Source organism: Chaetodon trifascialis, chromosome 4, assembly GCF_039877785.1.
Source record: "Chaetodon trifascialis isolate fChaTrf1 chromosome 4, fChaTrf1.hap1, whole genome shotgun sequence".
In the NCBI taxonomy this organism is placed as follows: domain Eukaryota; kingdom Metazoa; phylum Chordata; class Actinopteri; order Chaetodontiformes; family Chaetodontidae; genus Chaetodon; species Chaetodon trifascialis.
The window spans coordinates 12961018-12975532 of record NC_092059.1 but is presented as its reverse complement, the minus strand read 5'-3'; the positions used below and the strand labels follow the sequence as shown (position 1 = coordinate 12975532).

The 14515-nt window shown below is 41.9% G+C and overlaps 1 protein-coding gene across 2 annotated transcripts; it reads left to right on the top strand.

The window, feature by feature from the left end:
- The first annotated feature begins 5905 nt into the window (after window positions 1-5905).
- On the top strand, window positions 5906-14515 carry nexn (nexilin (F actin binding protein)). 2 transcript variants are annotated; one of them, XM_070961154.1, is made up of 13 exons: window positions 5906-6277; window positions 6390-6587; window positions 8051-8135; window positions 8244-8392; window positions 10015-10215; window positions 10347-10520; window positions 10627-10815; window positions 12132-12323; window positions 12625-12669; window positions 12976-13170; window positions 13372-13593; window positions 13720-13908; window positions 14026-14515. In XM_070961154.1, the coding sequence occupies exons 1-13, from the start codon at window positions 5921-5923 to the stop codon at window positions 14407-14409; spliced, it is 2580 nt and encodes an 859-aa protein (XP_070817255.1). In that variant the 5' UTR covers window positions 5906-5920; the 3' UTR covers window positions 14410-14515. The 2 variants fall into 2 exon arrangements, with proteins under 2 accessions (XP_070817255.1, XP_070817256.1); XM_070961155.1 differs by lacking the exon at window positions 12625-12669.

The window sequence follows — 14515 nt, the reverse complement described above, 5'->3', positions numbered from 1 at the left end:
GTTCTTATTCTAAAGAAAGGCACATCATATTCCACATGCTCATGTGAGTCTGCAGAAGAGATCAGTCATCTGATCTAAATGCATTTTGCATGACTTGATAATTGCTTTTGGCACACTGATGTGGACTGACAAAGTAAATATGAGTAAAAACAAAAGAAAAAAAACAGGAAGTAACCATGTTTTTCATCTCTTATCAAGTCCATCTTTCAGTTGCTCAGTCTACTTTCAACTCTGAACTAAAACAACACACATGTATAAAAGAAAATAGAGTGATTTAGAGTTTTACAGTTTTACAGATTTTGATTGTTAGCATGGGATCAACAGCACCTGTAATTAAATACTAAGACAGAGATTGTAACAGGAAAGAGGGTTTGTGTCAGAGGCATTTCTGTGTGTTCACTAGGGGGCAGTGAGAGATCCATGAATTCTGCACAAGCTCACTTGAGCGACAATAACACGAAGGAGCTTGGATGGGTTCCTCTAAGGGAAAATCTCCATTATGATTTAACTAGTTTTACAGCTGAAGAGGCAAAACACATGCACCCACTCTCATGATTCCTCCAACAAAAACTGTCAAATGAAATTTTTGAGGCCAGGGCATGTGACCGATTTTTGCTTAGCTGTTGGTGCTGTTAAGGGACTGCGGTCAGTCATGGATAGCACCACTTTTCAACACTCTTTCCACGGTAGGGTTGTCAACAAGTTAGTGATGCAGATTTATGTCTCGCTTATGCCAGTGCTGACAGGGCTGACGTTAGGTTTTTGAATACTGCACGGAGGAAGGACACAGGGCTTTTTAAGTCTGGTCCATTTCAGACTTCTTACCACTTATTTTCAGTCACAGTCTTGCAGTATATTGTAGCAAAATGTTTTAAGTCATATCGATCCATTTTTGCAACCTTCCCTCTAATATTGATTTTAATGACTAACTACTCTGCAGCAGCAGCAACAGGCTGGTAGAGGCTGGCTCTGTCTACAAACAGCACCTGTGGATTTGCTTTTTCTTCATAAAACAGCTGAGCACTCAGCAGTCACAGCTGGGAAATTATGACATGTATTCACTGCTTGTGTAGGTCAAGAGAGAAACAGCTAAAAAGCAGACCTCAGAGAAATAAACACGTCAGTATCTCAAAGATAAATTGTTCAAAATGAATGGTAGACTATTCTGACTCTTCTAAGGTAGAATACCAGTGTAACATATTGCAGTTTGCTTGTCCTCAATATATTCAAGAGACTATGGCCAGTCAGTTCAGCAGCACTATTCTAACCTCAGTTAACCCTGCAACTGGGCAGCTGCAGGGCAAAAGATAGAGGAGCATCATCGGGTGTTACAGTTCATTATCTATGGAGTCTGCTCACAGTCTGGTTAGCATATGCAAGCCCTCAGCAACAAAACAATAGAGAGTTCTTACTAAATGTTACATTTTCAGCATAAAATGAGTATTTTGAGTATAATGAGTGGTAAGCTCAACTCAGCAGCGCCAGACACAGACAGTAAGTTGTGACACACAGTGCATTGGGTATGCGCTGTAATTGTTGGGCAGGAAACTGTAGCACCACAACAGCAAGGCGAGTGGACTGAGATGATTTCACCTGACAGTTTGATTATATTTGTGACATAGTGCCTCCACTGATGGGAGAGAGGAAGTCATCACCTCATCTTGGATGATTTGTAGACAATTTGTGAAGTGTGATCGGTGTATGAAAGTTGGGGTGGGGGGCACTGTTCACAGAATAAGCAGACGGTGGCCTGATATTTGTTATGAACTGAAACTGTGTCTGTAGAGGTGTGGACAGCTGGTACTTGTGTGCCCACCCACCATCACAGGATACAGTTTTGACCTGCTGAGCCAATCTATTGGGACTTCGGCAGGGGGTGTGGGCTGTACCACCACAGAAACATTCATGGGGGTGTCAGAGCTGAGTCGCAGCAGCTGTAGCTGAGGCCCAGTCTGACTCAGGTTAGCTGTCCTTACAGTGATGATTAGTTGCCACAACTGTGGTGCTATTTAAAGAAGTCCCCTTGTTGTCCCTGATACCCTGCAGGACTTAGAACAGAGGCAGATGGAGCCCCAGTGGCCTGAGAGTTCACATGACAGACCCCCACCCACTTTATGCCTTAATCTGAGCAGGAAGTGCATGAATGATGAGGTGAAAAGAGCTGAACACTGGCAAGTCTGTAGGGTGCAGAAGGGCAGTACTGTTTCGTGAAATTTCATGTTCAAATTAATTTCCAAGACGTTCTGTGTTAGCTGCAAAAAAGTACACTGAACTTGAAGTACACTGGCTGGCAGTGAACACTATGTATTATATTACAACAAGTCTTATGTCTGTTTACTGTGTTTTCTGAATTGTGTGCAACAGTAGGTTTTACTTTTTGCAAAAAGGACCTTCCAGTAGTCTTTATGTTCTTTCATCAAAAGAACCCCACTTTCTTTTCTTCTGACAGGGGCCTGGCTCTCAGATTTCACTTCAGTATTAGCAGGAGCTTTGGCCCTGTTGTTGGGTATTTCCCAAAGCCAGGGGGACAGCGATTGCTGAAATTATGCAATCTCTGTTTATCCCGACGTTCTTTTAACCTGTAATAGTGATTTCACATGATCTTCCTCAAGTCAATCCTGTAATACAAGGTGCTAAACAAGGATTATTTAGGCTGGGCTTAAAAATATCTGACAGCAAGATCAATAAAGGCTTTTGTGTGCCACCTCTCAAAAAATCTCTATAACATTCCTTGAATACTTGAATGGGGACTTGGTGGATTTTCTGCCTGAGGCCTGCTTGGCCAGTGAGTCAGCAGCTGTGTGTGGAGCCATTAAGGCAGACAAAATGTGTCTGCTGCATGGTTTCTATTTACATCCACCCACAGTGAGAGAACTACTTTCTCATCTCAGTTTAAAGGAATACTCAGCCATCGGGTAGCGTATCTTAACTATACGGTTTATATATGTTTTTAAATGTGTGGCTCTTGGGACTTGGGTGACAAACGCTTTTGGTATGATGATATGAGGTCCAACCGTCATTGCATATCAAATTGGCAGCAATATCTAGGTTAGGCGGGAAAAACAAAGGCCAAGCTGGTTTCCCTCTTAACTGATAAGTCAGGAATCCTGGCACAACAGGCCAACAAGCAGATAACGACAATGTCTGTCTGCATTTAGGTTGTAGGCCTCTCAAACAGACCTGACCAGAGAAATGTCCAATCCAATGTAGCAGACAATTCAACTCTTCTTATCTCAGTGGTCCACACCTGGTAAAAATACATGTGTAATGTATGTGACCCTGGATTAAGATCATTAGTCAGGCACAATTATAGCTGGTACAATAATGAAAAACAGGAAATGGCAAACATATGAAAAAAAAAAACATGGCAGACAGGTGAGGGTAGAAACAGCAAATAAACACTGAGTTGTTCGTCTACTTCAATGACCCTTATGTCTGCACAAAACTATTGGCCTAAATTAGAGGTTACACCTCTAACAACTGAACAACAAACACTATATCATGTGGGAATTTCACAGTTATACACTGGTAGCTACAGCCATCAAATCTTAAACTTAATTATTACAGCCACACTATCTTTGCATTAGGGCTATTGTGGAAATATTATTGTGATATCACAGAAAATAAATATCATTATAACCTCATTAGTCAATAACCTGATTTTGAAATAGATATAGTGAATCTGTACAATAAAACAGCACAAGTTAACCACTGAGAAGACAACAATAGGCCCCATTGATCCACTGAAAATAGTTAAAGACAATTAACAGCTGCTACTGCAAATGATCAGGATGAGACTGTGCGTGCGCTTGTGTGTGCGCGCGCACGAGGGGACAGCTGAACCTGCGGCAGGCGCGTGCGGAATGCAGTATCCGGTAGAAAGTAACGGTACTTTTATGGAAACGGCAACCAGCAGCCAGTCGAGTTGGTCGCATCTCGGATTGTCCCGCTTGGCCTGCGTTTCACTTCATCTGGTTTATATCTGGTTTATATCTACCAAAAGGATTTTTTTTTTTCTTCTTCAATCAAAACAGGAGGACGACAGCGCGCGCTAAAGAGGTAAACTCCAATTTGGTGCATGATGAAGGAGACGGAGGTCTGTGGAACTGTTAACGAGTGTGGTCAGCATTATGTAGCAAGGTCAAAACTATGTGAGTTTAATGAAAAGTTAACTTAAACGTACCACACATGTGAATTTAGGCAGACATCCGGGACACCAGGTATATTAAAGTGTAAATCATGACTTATTTAATTGCAGTTGCAGGTAGTTGCAATTCCTGTCCACAACATATGATCAGACAGACAAGAACAGATACACCATAATTCTGATGTGCAGCAGTTAGAAAGAGAAATGAACTTGTTCATTTGTGCCAAACTCTGATTTCTTTCTGACACTCACTGTCATGATGCCTTGTGCCAGCTGAGTACAGAAATAGGACATCAAAACCCAACCTCATGTTTTTCCTCTAACTGGAATTTTTTATTGTGTTGATTTCCCAAATTTGACATTATCAGAAACAAAATAACCTGATTCACATTTTAAATGGGCAGATTTATGTGAGGTGTCTTGTGTTTGCACAAACTTTTTCAACATCAGCCTGACTACGAAGTTAATATCCTTCAAATCACAAACAACATCATCATCATCAAAGATCATATGATGATAAAGAAAATGGCAGGTGAGGATCTAAAGCAGTTGTCAGTTCAACCTCCTGACATTCACCTCCTTGTTAGTAGGACTGACACTGAGTGATGAGGGAAACCACACGTTTAGATTGTGTTGTAAAGCCTGTTAGAAGAACGGTGGAGCCTACAGTGTGTTGACTGATTACACTGGTTTTAAGTCTAAAAATCACTGTGATGTGGATGATTTTGAGCCTAAAAATAAGACACTCTGGTACATTTTTGCACCCCAATTCAACACTGACATCAAGCTCCTGATTAGCAGCATCGTGTGATCTTCACACCTGAATATAAAAGGTATTTGAGGTCACTGATAAACGGCAGCGCATTCAGTGTTGGATGACTAATAGTCCAAACAGCTCTCATTCATCCAGCTGTCTAGCTCTTAGTCTGGCCATTTTGTCAAGAGTCTGTGGGGCGACATGTGGGTGCCGACTTGAGCTCCGTCCAGCTGCCTATCACACATTCAAAATAGCCATGATCACATGTCCTGGACGCACAAGTGGGCTATAAATAGAGGTTAGCTAGCTTCCATCCTTTCTCAACATACTGGGTAGTGGAGCAGCTTTCTGTGCCCCTAAAGCCGTAGTCAGGAAGGTCCTGTCACACATATAAATCTCAGCCCCAGACTAGAAAAAGGTTATATTTCAGAATCATAAATTAACTGGGATCTAGCATTTCAAATGGCTGTAAAGTGGTTGTTTGATATTCAAATGGAAAAATAATAAAGATTATAGCTACATGAAAAAGTAAGATAGTCAAACACACCTATACAAATTAACTAAACAATAAAAACATGAATCACAGAAAGACTTTCAAAAGGACCATTTTAATCAAGTTTGATTAAAGTGAATTTTGTCAGCAATCTTGATTTTTTAAAGGGTGCACAGAAAACTCAGGGGACAGCCAATGAATGCTCTTCTTGCATCCTGCAGTGAAATAACAAACACTAATGTATTTCACAAATGCATAAATCTCAAAAGTCATGCATTCAAGAGTTTTTTTTTTTTTTTGCAGTGCCAATGAATGAAAGGGCGTAGATACTGCATTTAAAAAGAAATGCATCTGATAATTCAATGATAATGTGACTGTTTATGTCACATGGTCAAATTTCTGTTGCTTCCTTAACTTTTGCGACATTCAGAGCAGAGAGCAAAGTCACCTGAACCATTCCTCCTTCACTTTGCAGGTAACATTTCACAGAGCCTGTTTGTCAGCTTGTCGTTGTGTTGCAAACATGACTGAGGTGGCGCAGGTTGCGGCTGTAGTGGCCCACGACATGGACGACGTCACGAATGAAGATGAAAACAACATGAGTGATGCAGAAAACAAGGGAGATGACGTTAATGAAGAAAGCGAGGAGACGTCACGCACTGAGGACGAGAAGCTTTGCCACGTGAATGATGACGCAAGTAAAGAGACTGAGAAGACATGCATGAATGGTGTGAGATACAAAGAGAGCAAACATAAGGAAGATGAAGATGAAGGGTCAGAGGCTGTTAATGGTGTAGCGCAGGACGCAGAGACGAAGGGGGATGCAAAACCTGACACAAACGAAGACGAGAATATTTCTGACTTGACCCTTAAGAAAGAGGTGAGTGAGGAATTTAAGGTCATGACTGATAAGTTGGATGTAGCCCTTCACAGAAATCATTTACCCCTGCTGCACGAATGATTTTATCTTCCCTCACACTGTGAAACTACAGAAACTCCTGCGATCCAGAAAGCCGGTGGCCAGAAGCTACGTGCCGAAGCTGAACAAAGAAAAGGGGGACGTGACGAACAAGTTTGAGGCCATGCAGAAGGCCAGAGAGGAACGCAGCAGGCAGAGAAACAAAGAGGAGCAGCAGAAGAGGAAAGAGCAATACATCAAGGAGAGAGAGTGGAATCGCAGGAAGCAGCAGGTCAAAGACAGATAACCCCACTAACCTCCGACTGTGACCTGCATGGCATGATGAGGCATGACGGGGTGACGAGGCTGCCAGTTTGCGTGAGAATTCACTGTCGTCTATACACCACACCATGTTTTACAAAATTAACCGATTAATAATCATTTAATTTAATGTTCAACTTTGGTTTGTGCTTGACTTTAAAAGACAACTTTAACCAGCTCACAAGAAGCAGTAAAGGACTGAACCCTACTAGTCCTCCAATGGGTCTCACACAATTCTACATGCACGTCATGCAGCAGAGCATTGTTCAACTCATTGAACTTTATTTTATATGGTAATCGCACATCCCAAACTTTACACATACAGGCAGAAATGCAGGAAAAATGTATGTAAATTAGTGCTGAAACAAATAGTTAGGAGAGCACCGCTGAATGGACACTTGAGAGTCTTGCAGAGTACCACTGCACGCATGCAAAAAGTTGTATGAAGCCTTTTGAGCTGCCTCGAGTGATGTCACCTGAGTCAGTGTTGGTTTGAGTTTTAAAAATGAAATGAATCTTTTGGCGGGCAACAAGAGAAAAATGAGCTTTACCAGACCTCTGTAGCCTGCTCCTGATCTCCGCATGAGGCTGCAACTGTGCGGAAGAGAATCTTCCTGTTGGCAAGTTGCATTGTGGGTAATGTGGCTGCCAGGTTTTGGCAAGTAGGAAGAATGCATAGCAAAAAAAAGACAGTTTTTTTGTCATCTAACAATGTTGTAGGAGTGCAATGCTAAAAGAGTTTAGTGCTTTTTTACCCCTCAAATATTTGACAATGGAATAATCTCAAATTTTCAAGGAAATACAGCAAATGCTTTTGTCTGATTTACAACTTATTTGTTTTGGTTTTCAACTGTCAGTCAGATAAAACAAGACATGTGAAAATATCACTCTGGGCTCTCAAATCAACTAATCATAAAACAATGGACGGATTAGTCAGTAATGTAAAGATTTACAAATGGTAAATCATGAAAACATGGTGTCTCAGACACAGAATATACATACTTGTGGATGACACATACAATGTGGAGGAAATATTTTTGTGACCGAGAAGCTGTGTGCATCAACTTTAAAGAGGAATCTCAGAGATCAAGAATTCAAGGTTGAGACAGCTTTTCTTCGAGATCAACTGTGGTGAAATAAATGCAGTGATACGGTGCTATGTGAGTGGATTATCAGTGATACTCAGTGAGAGAGAACAACCTCCCTGTTTATAGCCGTGCAGTAGCTGGCCAGGCTCGGACACCTTGGCTCATCTCCTGTCTGTGCAAGAACACCACGGCCCAATCAGAGGTCCACCTGCAGGTCACGTGACTCAGCTATTAGCAGGGATTAGGTTCTTGTTCTTGCTGGGACCAGCATGGCTCCTGAATGGCAAAGGAGATGATCCCAGCTAAACCGTAACCTCACCACCACTCTCCATCTGATCCGCCACAGATAAAGGAACTACTCGCTTCCAGTGATGAGGAAGAAGAGGTGAAGCCAGCAAAGGTAGAAAAATCCTATGTCCCCAAAATCACAGGTAAGACAGGCAGAGGGATGCGAAGGGTGTGAAAGGTAGCTGTTCAGTGAGGGATCTGGGAGGAAGAGGAGGCTGAAAGGCTTGTGTTATGCTCTGTGAAATCCTCAGGCAGCGTGAAGGGGAAGTTTGCAGAAATGGAAAAACAAAGACAGGAAGGAGAAAGGAGGAAGATGGAAGGAGAAAGGAAGAAGAGGGAAGCCCAGGACAAAATAGAAAAAGCCAAAATACAGAAGGAACTGGCTCAGAAAGCAGCTGAGGTGAGTATACCTGGGCATACAGGGTCTCATCGCTCTCTGGAAAGTGGGACAGCATGTCTAGATGGGTTCAGTGCTGCCTTTCTGATGAGAATGTACTTGTAACTGTAATGATTCACGTAATCCTCAGCTGCCACTCGGATGAGTTATTTTAAGTGGCATTTGAGATCCAAACAGTTGGCAGAGACTGGATATAGGTCTGAAATGGCTCTGTTGACATGGCCATCATGTGAACTCATGGTAAATGGGACACTTTTATTTTATCTTACCATGTAAGACTTGTGCTAGTTCAGAAAAAATGAAAAACATTTCCAATCGGTACAGTACAGATAGAATGACTTGAATGGAGTTTTGAGGCCTATTATACCTTCAGACAGTGCAGTTCTTTGGAATGGTTATGCAAGTATTCTTGTGCCAGGCAATTACAGGCAATTACCTGCTACTTCTTTGCCCTAATTCCACTCTCGCACAGTGAGAACAGGCAAACGTATAACAACGCTACCAACGCTGTATATGTTCAACAGCTACACAAAAATCTTTACCAGTGGTGATTTTATTCAGCTTTTTATTTTGAATATGTCTTTATAACTCTGCCTTTATCACCGTCAGTAATGATCAGGGCCATAACACCACTGAGGAAACTGAGCTCATGTCCTGTGTATTTTGGGGGGGAATTTTGAGGTTGTAAGCAACAACAGTTAAACTTAGACATTGTTTATTTAGTGTTACTTGACACTGTATTTTTAATAATAAAGCCTCTTTCTTTTTGGGGGAGTGTGAGGGTGTTTGGGGCTGTTGACAGCCCTGGAAACAATGCAGACAAAATCATTATTGTCAATTAAACCCTGCTGGCTGCACCATTCCCTACAAACTTTCTTCTGAAGGGTGAATCATTAATGCAAAAGCAATCTACAATTACATTCATGTGTAAGTACCACAATGTTTTAGCTTGCCCAACTATGTTCTTTCTTGCCCATATATGAGAGAAGACAGGATTATGCCTTACACCTTTGGGGTAATGTCTCACAGTTAAAATGACCCTGTTCAACAGGAAGCACTGACTTAATGATCTAGAAACAAATGGAACAGGCACACAGCGCTGCCAGGTGTAGACAGCATATGACTGGCAACTGTTTCCCACACCTTCCAGCAGCTAAAATAGCTCTAGACCTCCTTACAGTGACAGAATTAGACTCTGCTATCTTAGACTGACGTTGAGACTCTGACCTACTGCAAATGGTGACATTAGGCCGGCGGAGTTGCCCCCGATCCACACACATGCTCTGATTCCCAGTCGGTGTGTGTGGGAATGTGCTGAGATTGAGCTGAAGTTGTTTTCCCTTTACAGTATGACTAATGAGATCCTACAAGAGCTCAAGCTAGGTTGCTGAAAAAGTTTTCAGATGATTAAAAGTATTCATATAACAATGTAAAAGTGGAGTAGAAGTGCAAAGTACCATACAATAAAATGGACAACACATCAAGTACAATAACTTCAAAATCGTACAGTACTACTTTGTTACTTTCCCCACCTTCAACCACTTTCACATGACTTTATTCGCCATCATGCATTTAATTTGATAAATCTTTATTTTATTAATCTTACATGATCAAATACCTCTTAGGAAGGAGATGACACAATCTTGGTACGAGTGGTTCCAGCGAAATCATCGCGACCTCCCGGCAAAATCAAGATGAACTTTGAAGACATGGAGAAGAATCGAGAGGAGGAACTGCTGAAGAAGGCAGAGGAGGAGAAGAAGAGACGATACGATGAAAACAGGCGCTCCTTCAGGGATGCCAAGCGACGCTCAATTGTTCAGCAGGTAGGAATATGAAGAAATAAACATTTTTGTTAACATTCAGCTCAAATAAGATCTTGTTTTGCAGCCACCTTCATGATCGTGCATCACAGTTAAACAACATCTACTGACTTCTTACACTCGTTTGGATTTAGGATGAAGAAGAGAAGCCTTCAGAGAAGATGCAGGTGACTCCTGGAAAGCTGAAGCTGGCATTTGAGGAGATGGAGAAGGAAAGGCAGGAACAGAGAAAGAAGCACGCTGAGGAAGAAGCCAAACGCCGCCTCCTGGATGAGAAGAAAGCTTTTGAGGAGGCCAAGCTGGAAATGGTAAACAAAACTCCATCTAAAAAAAATAACTACCACATCTTAATACATGTAAAACACTTTACTATCCCCTTTTCCTTGTGTTTGTAATACTTTTGCTTGCTGTCAGGCAGAAGATAAGGAGGACGCCAAGCCAGCTCAGGAAGACAAGGAGGAGTTACGACCTGGAAAACTGAGGCTGAGCTTTGAAGAGCTGGAAAGGCAAAGGGTAGAAGAAGAGCGTAAGAAAGCAGAGGACGAGGCCAAGAGACGAATGGTGGAAGAGAGAAGAGCTTTTGCTGAAGCCAGGAAGAGCATGGTCAGTGTGCTATTCAATATGCTTCCCATAAATAAATACAAATGAATACAAAATTCAATTGAAAAAAACAAACAAACAAAAAAAACAGTAAAAATGATCTTGATCTGAAATGTCTTTGGAGGAATAGTTAGATTTTCTGGTGGAGAGTTTGAGCAGAAGATTGATACCATATCTTTACGCAAAGTGTAAGGCATAAGCAAGCAGTTAGGTAGCTGGCTATAGCTAGCAGCCAATTAGCATAAATGCTGGAAGTAGGGGAGAAACAGCTAGCTTTGCTCTGTCTAAAGGTAACAAAATCTGCCTTACAACACCTTTAAACCTCACTAATTGAGTTCATTTTGATTAATTCATACAAAAACCACGGTGTAAAAATGACAATTGAATGTTTTTTGGAGTCCCAGACTATAGGTTGTTTGTATCACGTTACTCTTTTGTTGTGGCATGAAATGCAGATGGAGTTTGTGAGTGGTTAACTTAGCAAACAACCATAACGTAAACATCAACATTCAGCACTGCGGCCCTTAACGTTGTTGCTAGGTTAATCTATATGACAGTTAAAGCTATGTACCCTAGCTTTATGCTTTAATTTGGTGTCTTGAGTAGAGTAAGGTCTGAGTGACCAGGTTGTTGGTTATATCTACTGCCTCAATAGCAGCAGATCATTCAGATCAGTTGAAAAATTGCTCCTCTTCATAACATAAGGGTGACATCCAACATATGAGCTGAGTTTCTGTTGATACATTTCTCCTGTGGTTTAATCTAAATTAGCCCAGTCAGAACTTTCCTCCATGTCGTCCATTGTGGTTTTCACTTCCTGCCCTCCATCTGAATTTAACGTCAGGTGACTACAAACAACCTATTTCTTGGCTGGGAACTGTAACTGCCTGGAATCTCCCTGGTAACAGCTCAATAAAAAGTAATTATAATAATAATCGGGCTCATAACACCTTTGAAATGCCAAACAGTTGTTTTAACTAAGCAAACCAGAAATATCATGTTAATCAGTTAGCTTTAGAGATACTGGTAGTTTGTTTGAAAGCTGTTTGAAAGTGTCCAGTATTTGTGCTAACTAAGCTAACCGGCTACTGGCTATGACTTTACATTTATCAGACAGACTTGAGAGCAGAATTGGTCTAGTCTTCTCACTCTCTACCAGACAGCAAATAAGCTAATCACTCAAAATGCCAATCTCTGCCTTTAAGGTAGTTTTCAGCTAAACCAGCAGCCTTTAGCACAAATGTTGTCACACAAATAGCCTCATTTTGAAAAGCTGCACGAAACTGGTGCTGAAACTGCCTTGCTGTGTTCTTACTCAGCTTGTAGATGAAGATGACGAGGTGCTGATGGCCTTACTGAACCTGGAGGGCAGTAAACCCGGGAAGATATGTGTCAGTTTTGAGGAGCTGGAGCGCCAGAGAAGAGAGGAGGAGCAGAAGAAGGCGGAGGAGGAGGCCAAGAAGAGACTGGAAGAGGAGAAAAGGCTCTTTGCCGAGGCCCGCAAGAGCATGGTAAGTCTACACTGTATTGAAGACTCTGCATGTATTGTGCTTTGGCTTAATTTACTTCGGCCAGCTGCACAGCTTTCCATTTTATAAGAACAGGGAAACCTGCATTATGACAAAATGATCAATTGCCCAAGCACACACAAAAACAGCTCATACATACACTTTATTTATATTTTACCATTATGTAAGTGTTTCTAATTTTAATTGGAAGAAGATGACTCATTTTTGTTACTGTGTAATCAGTCTGATGGGCTCATATGGTACACCTGCATTGCTGTTCCCTTGTCCAAATTATTTCTTAAAGAGCCCTGGCCTGGATCAGGAAAGGTCTGGATATGGAGATGAAACAGTAAGATATTTTCATTTTCAAATGTATGTTTTGTATACCATCACCATGTACAAGAGGAAACAAAGCAAAGGTTGACAGATGCTGATGTGTTTTTTTTTTTTTTTGGCCGCATGTTGTCTTTAAATGTGCAACTATAACAATGGCTCATGCTTAGTTTTTGTTGGTTTTATGACATTGAATGTTGGGTAAGTAGTTGGACTCTATTTTAAACTGAAGTCAATCCTGACTGTAATACAACATGGATATAATACTTGATGCAGTCATTTATTGTACCACCAAACCTTTGTGTGTACTTTGTGTGTATAGATACTAGATGAGGAAGAAGGGATGGTGAAGAGTGAATCTCAGGAAGCACTGCACCCTAGAAAACTGGAGATCAACTTTGAAGAGCTACTCAAAGAGAAGGAGGAGGCCGAGAGGAGACGCAAGGCAGAGGAGCGCAAAAAGAAAATGGAGCAGGAGAAGCAGGAATTTGAACAACTCAGACAAGAGATGGGCGAGGTCAGTCCGGAACAGATTTATGCAGGCCATGAGGACCACGTACTCTGTAACTTTCTCAGCCAACTATGCCTGAGAACATAGCACTTGTTTCCAAATACATGTACTGAATTCCTAAGCTCATACATGACGTACAGAATCTAATACCAAAAACAAATGTGACCTCTCTCTGCTATGGAAAATCATTTGTCTTGTGTCTCACAGGATGAAGTGAACGAAAGCTCAGATGTCGTAAGCAAAGAGTATGAAGAACTGACCAAGCTCAAGAGAACAGGCTCCATCCAGGCCAAGAACCTCAAGTCCAAATTTGAAAAGATCAAGCAGCTGACTGAGGAGGAAATTCAGAAAAAGATTGAGATGGAGAGAGCGCGGAGGAAGGCCATCGATGATGAAATTAAAGAGAGAGAAGCTGAGAGGTTCCAGGGGGTAAGAGTATACACACAGTATACAGGGATGTGAAAAACAAGTAGTTAACATGACCAGAAAATGTTGCCATAGCCTTCATTTCTTTATTATATCTGTGTCACATATGAGAATTGCTGTGTTTTTCAGGAGGATGAGGAAGGAGAAACAACTCCAGTGAGGGCAGAGGAGTCACCATTCAAGCAGAAGGTGGACATGCGAGCCCGATTTCAACAAATGGCCAAAGCCAGAGAAGATGAGGAGAGGAGGAGGATAGAGGAACAGAAGCTGCAGAGGATGCAGTTTGAGCAGCAAGAGATTGATGCTGCCCTCCAAAAAGTAAACCATATGTGCAAGATCCTTCCTCATGCATGAGAGCATAGTGCAACTCTGGTTTAAGGTTGCTTTGACCCTGGCAATAGTTTGTAATTTTTTTTAAATGTCATCTGTTTGCAGAAGAAGGAGGATGATGTGGAGGATGAGGGTAGCATCATCAACGGCTCTGCAGCCTATGAAGATGAGGAAGATCATGCCAGGTCGGGGGCTCCGTGGTTTAAAAAGCCCCTTAAAAATCAATCAGTGGTGGACTCGGAGCCAGTGCGGTTCACCGTTAAGATCACCGGGGAGCCCAAGCCAGAAGTGACCTGGTGGTTTGAGGGAGAGATGCTCCAGGACTGTGAGGACTATCAGTACATCGAGAGAGGAGAGACATACTGCCTCTACCTGCCAGAGACCTTCCCAGAGGATGAGGGAGAGTACATGTGCAAGGCTGTGAACAGCAGAGGCACAGCAGCAAGCACCTGCATCCTCACAATAGAAAGTAAGACCACCTTGGTGTAATTGCATGCCTGCACCTTCCTTCCTCTCTATGAAGTGGATCGCATGCTCCTCTTCCTCATGAACTCGAGCTGACTGGCAGATGTGGATAACTGCTCTTCTGTTTCTT

What these genes read in the sequence shown, in the direction of transcription:
- nexn (XM_070961154.1), top strand. Translation starts at nt 5,921, where the DNA reads ATGACTGAGGTGGCGCAGGTTGCGGCTGTAGTGGCCCACGACATGGAC. An exon ending in TGGCTCAGAAAGCAGCTGAG is followed by an intron (nt 8,393 to 10,014) that starts GTGAGTATACCT and finishes AATACCTCTTAG; the next exon opens with GAAGGAGATGACACAATCTT. An exon ending in TCAGACAAGAGATGGGCGAG is followed by an intron (nt 13,171 to 13,371) that starts GTCAGTCCGGAA and finishes TGTGTCTCACAG; the next exon opens with GATGAAGTGAACGAAAGCTC.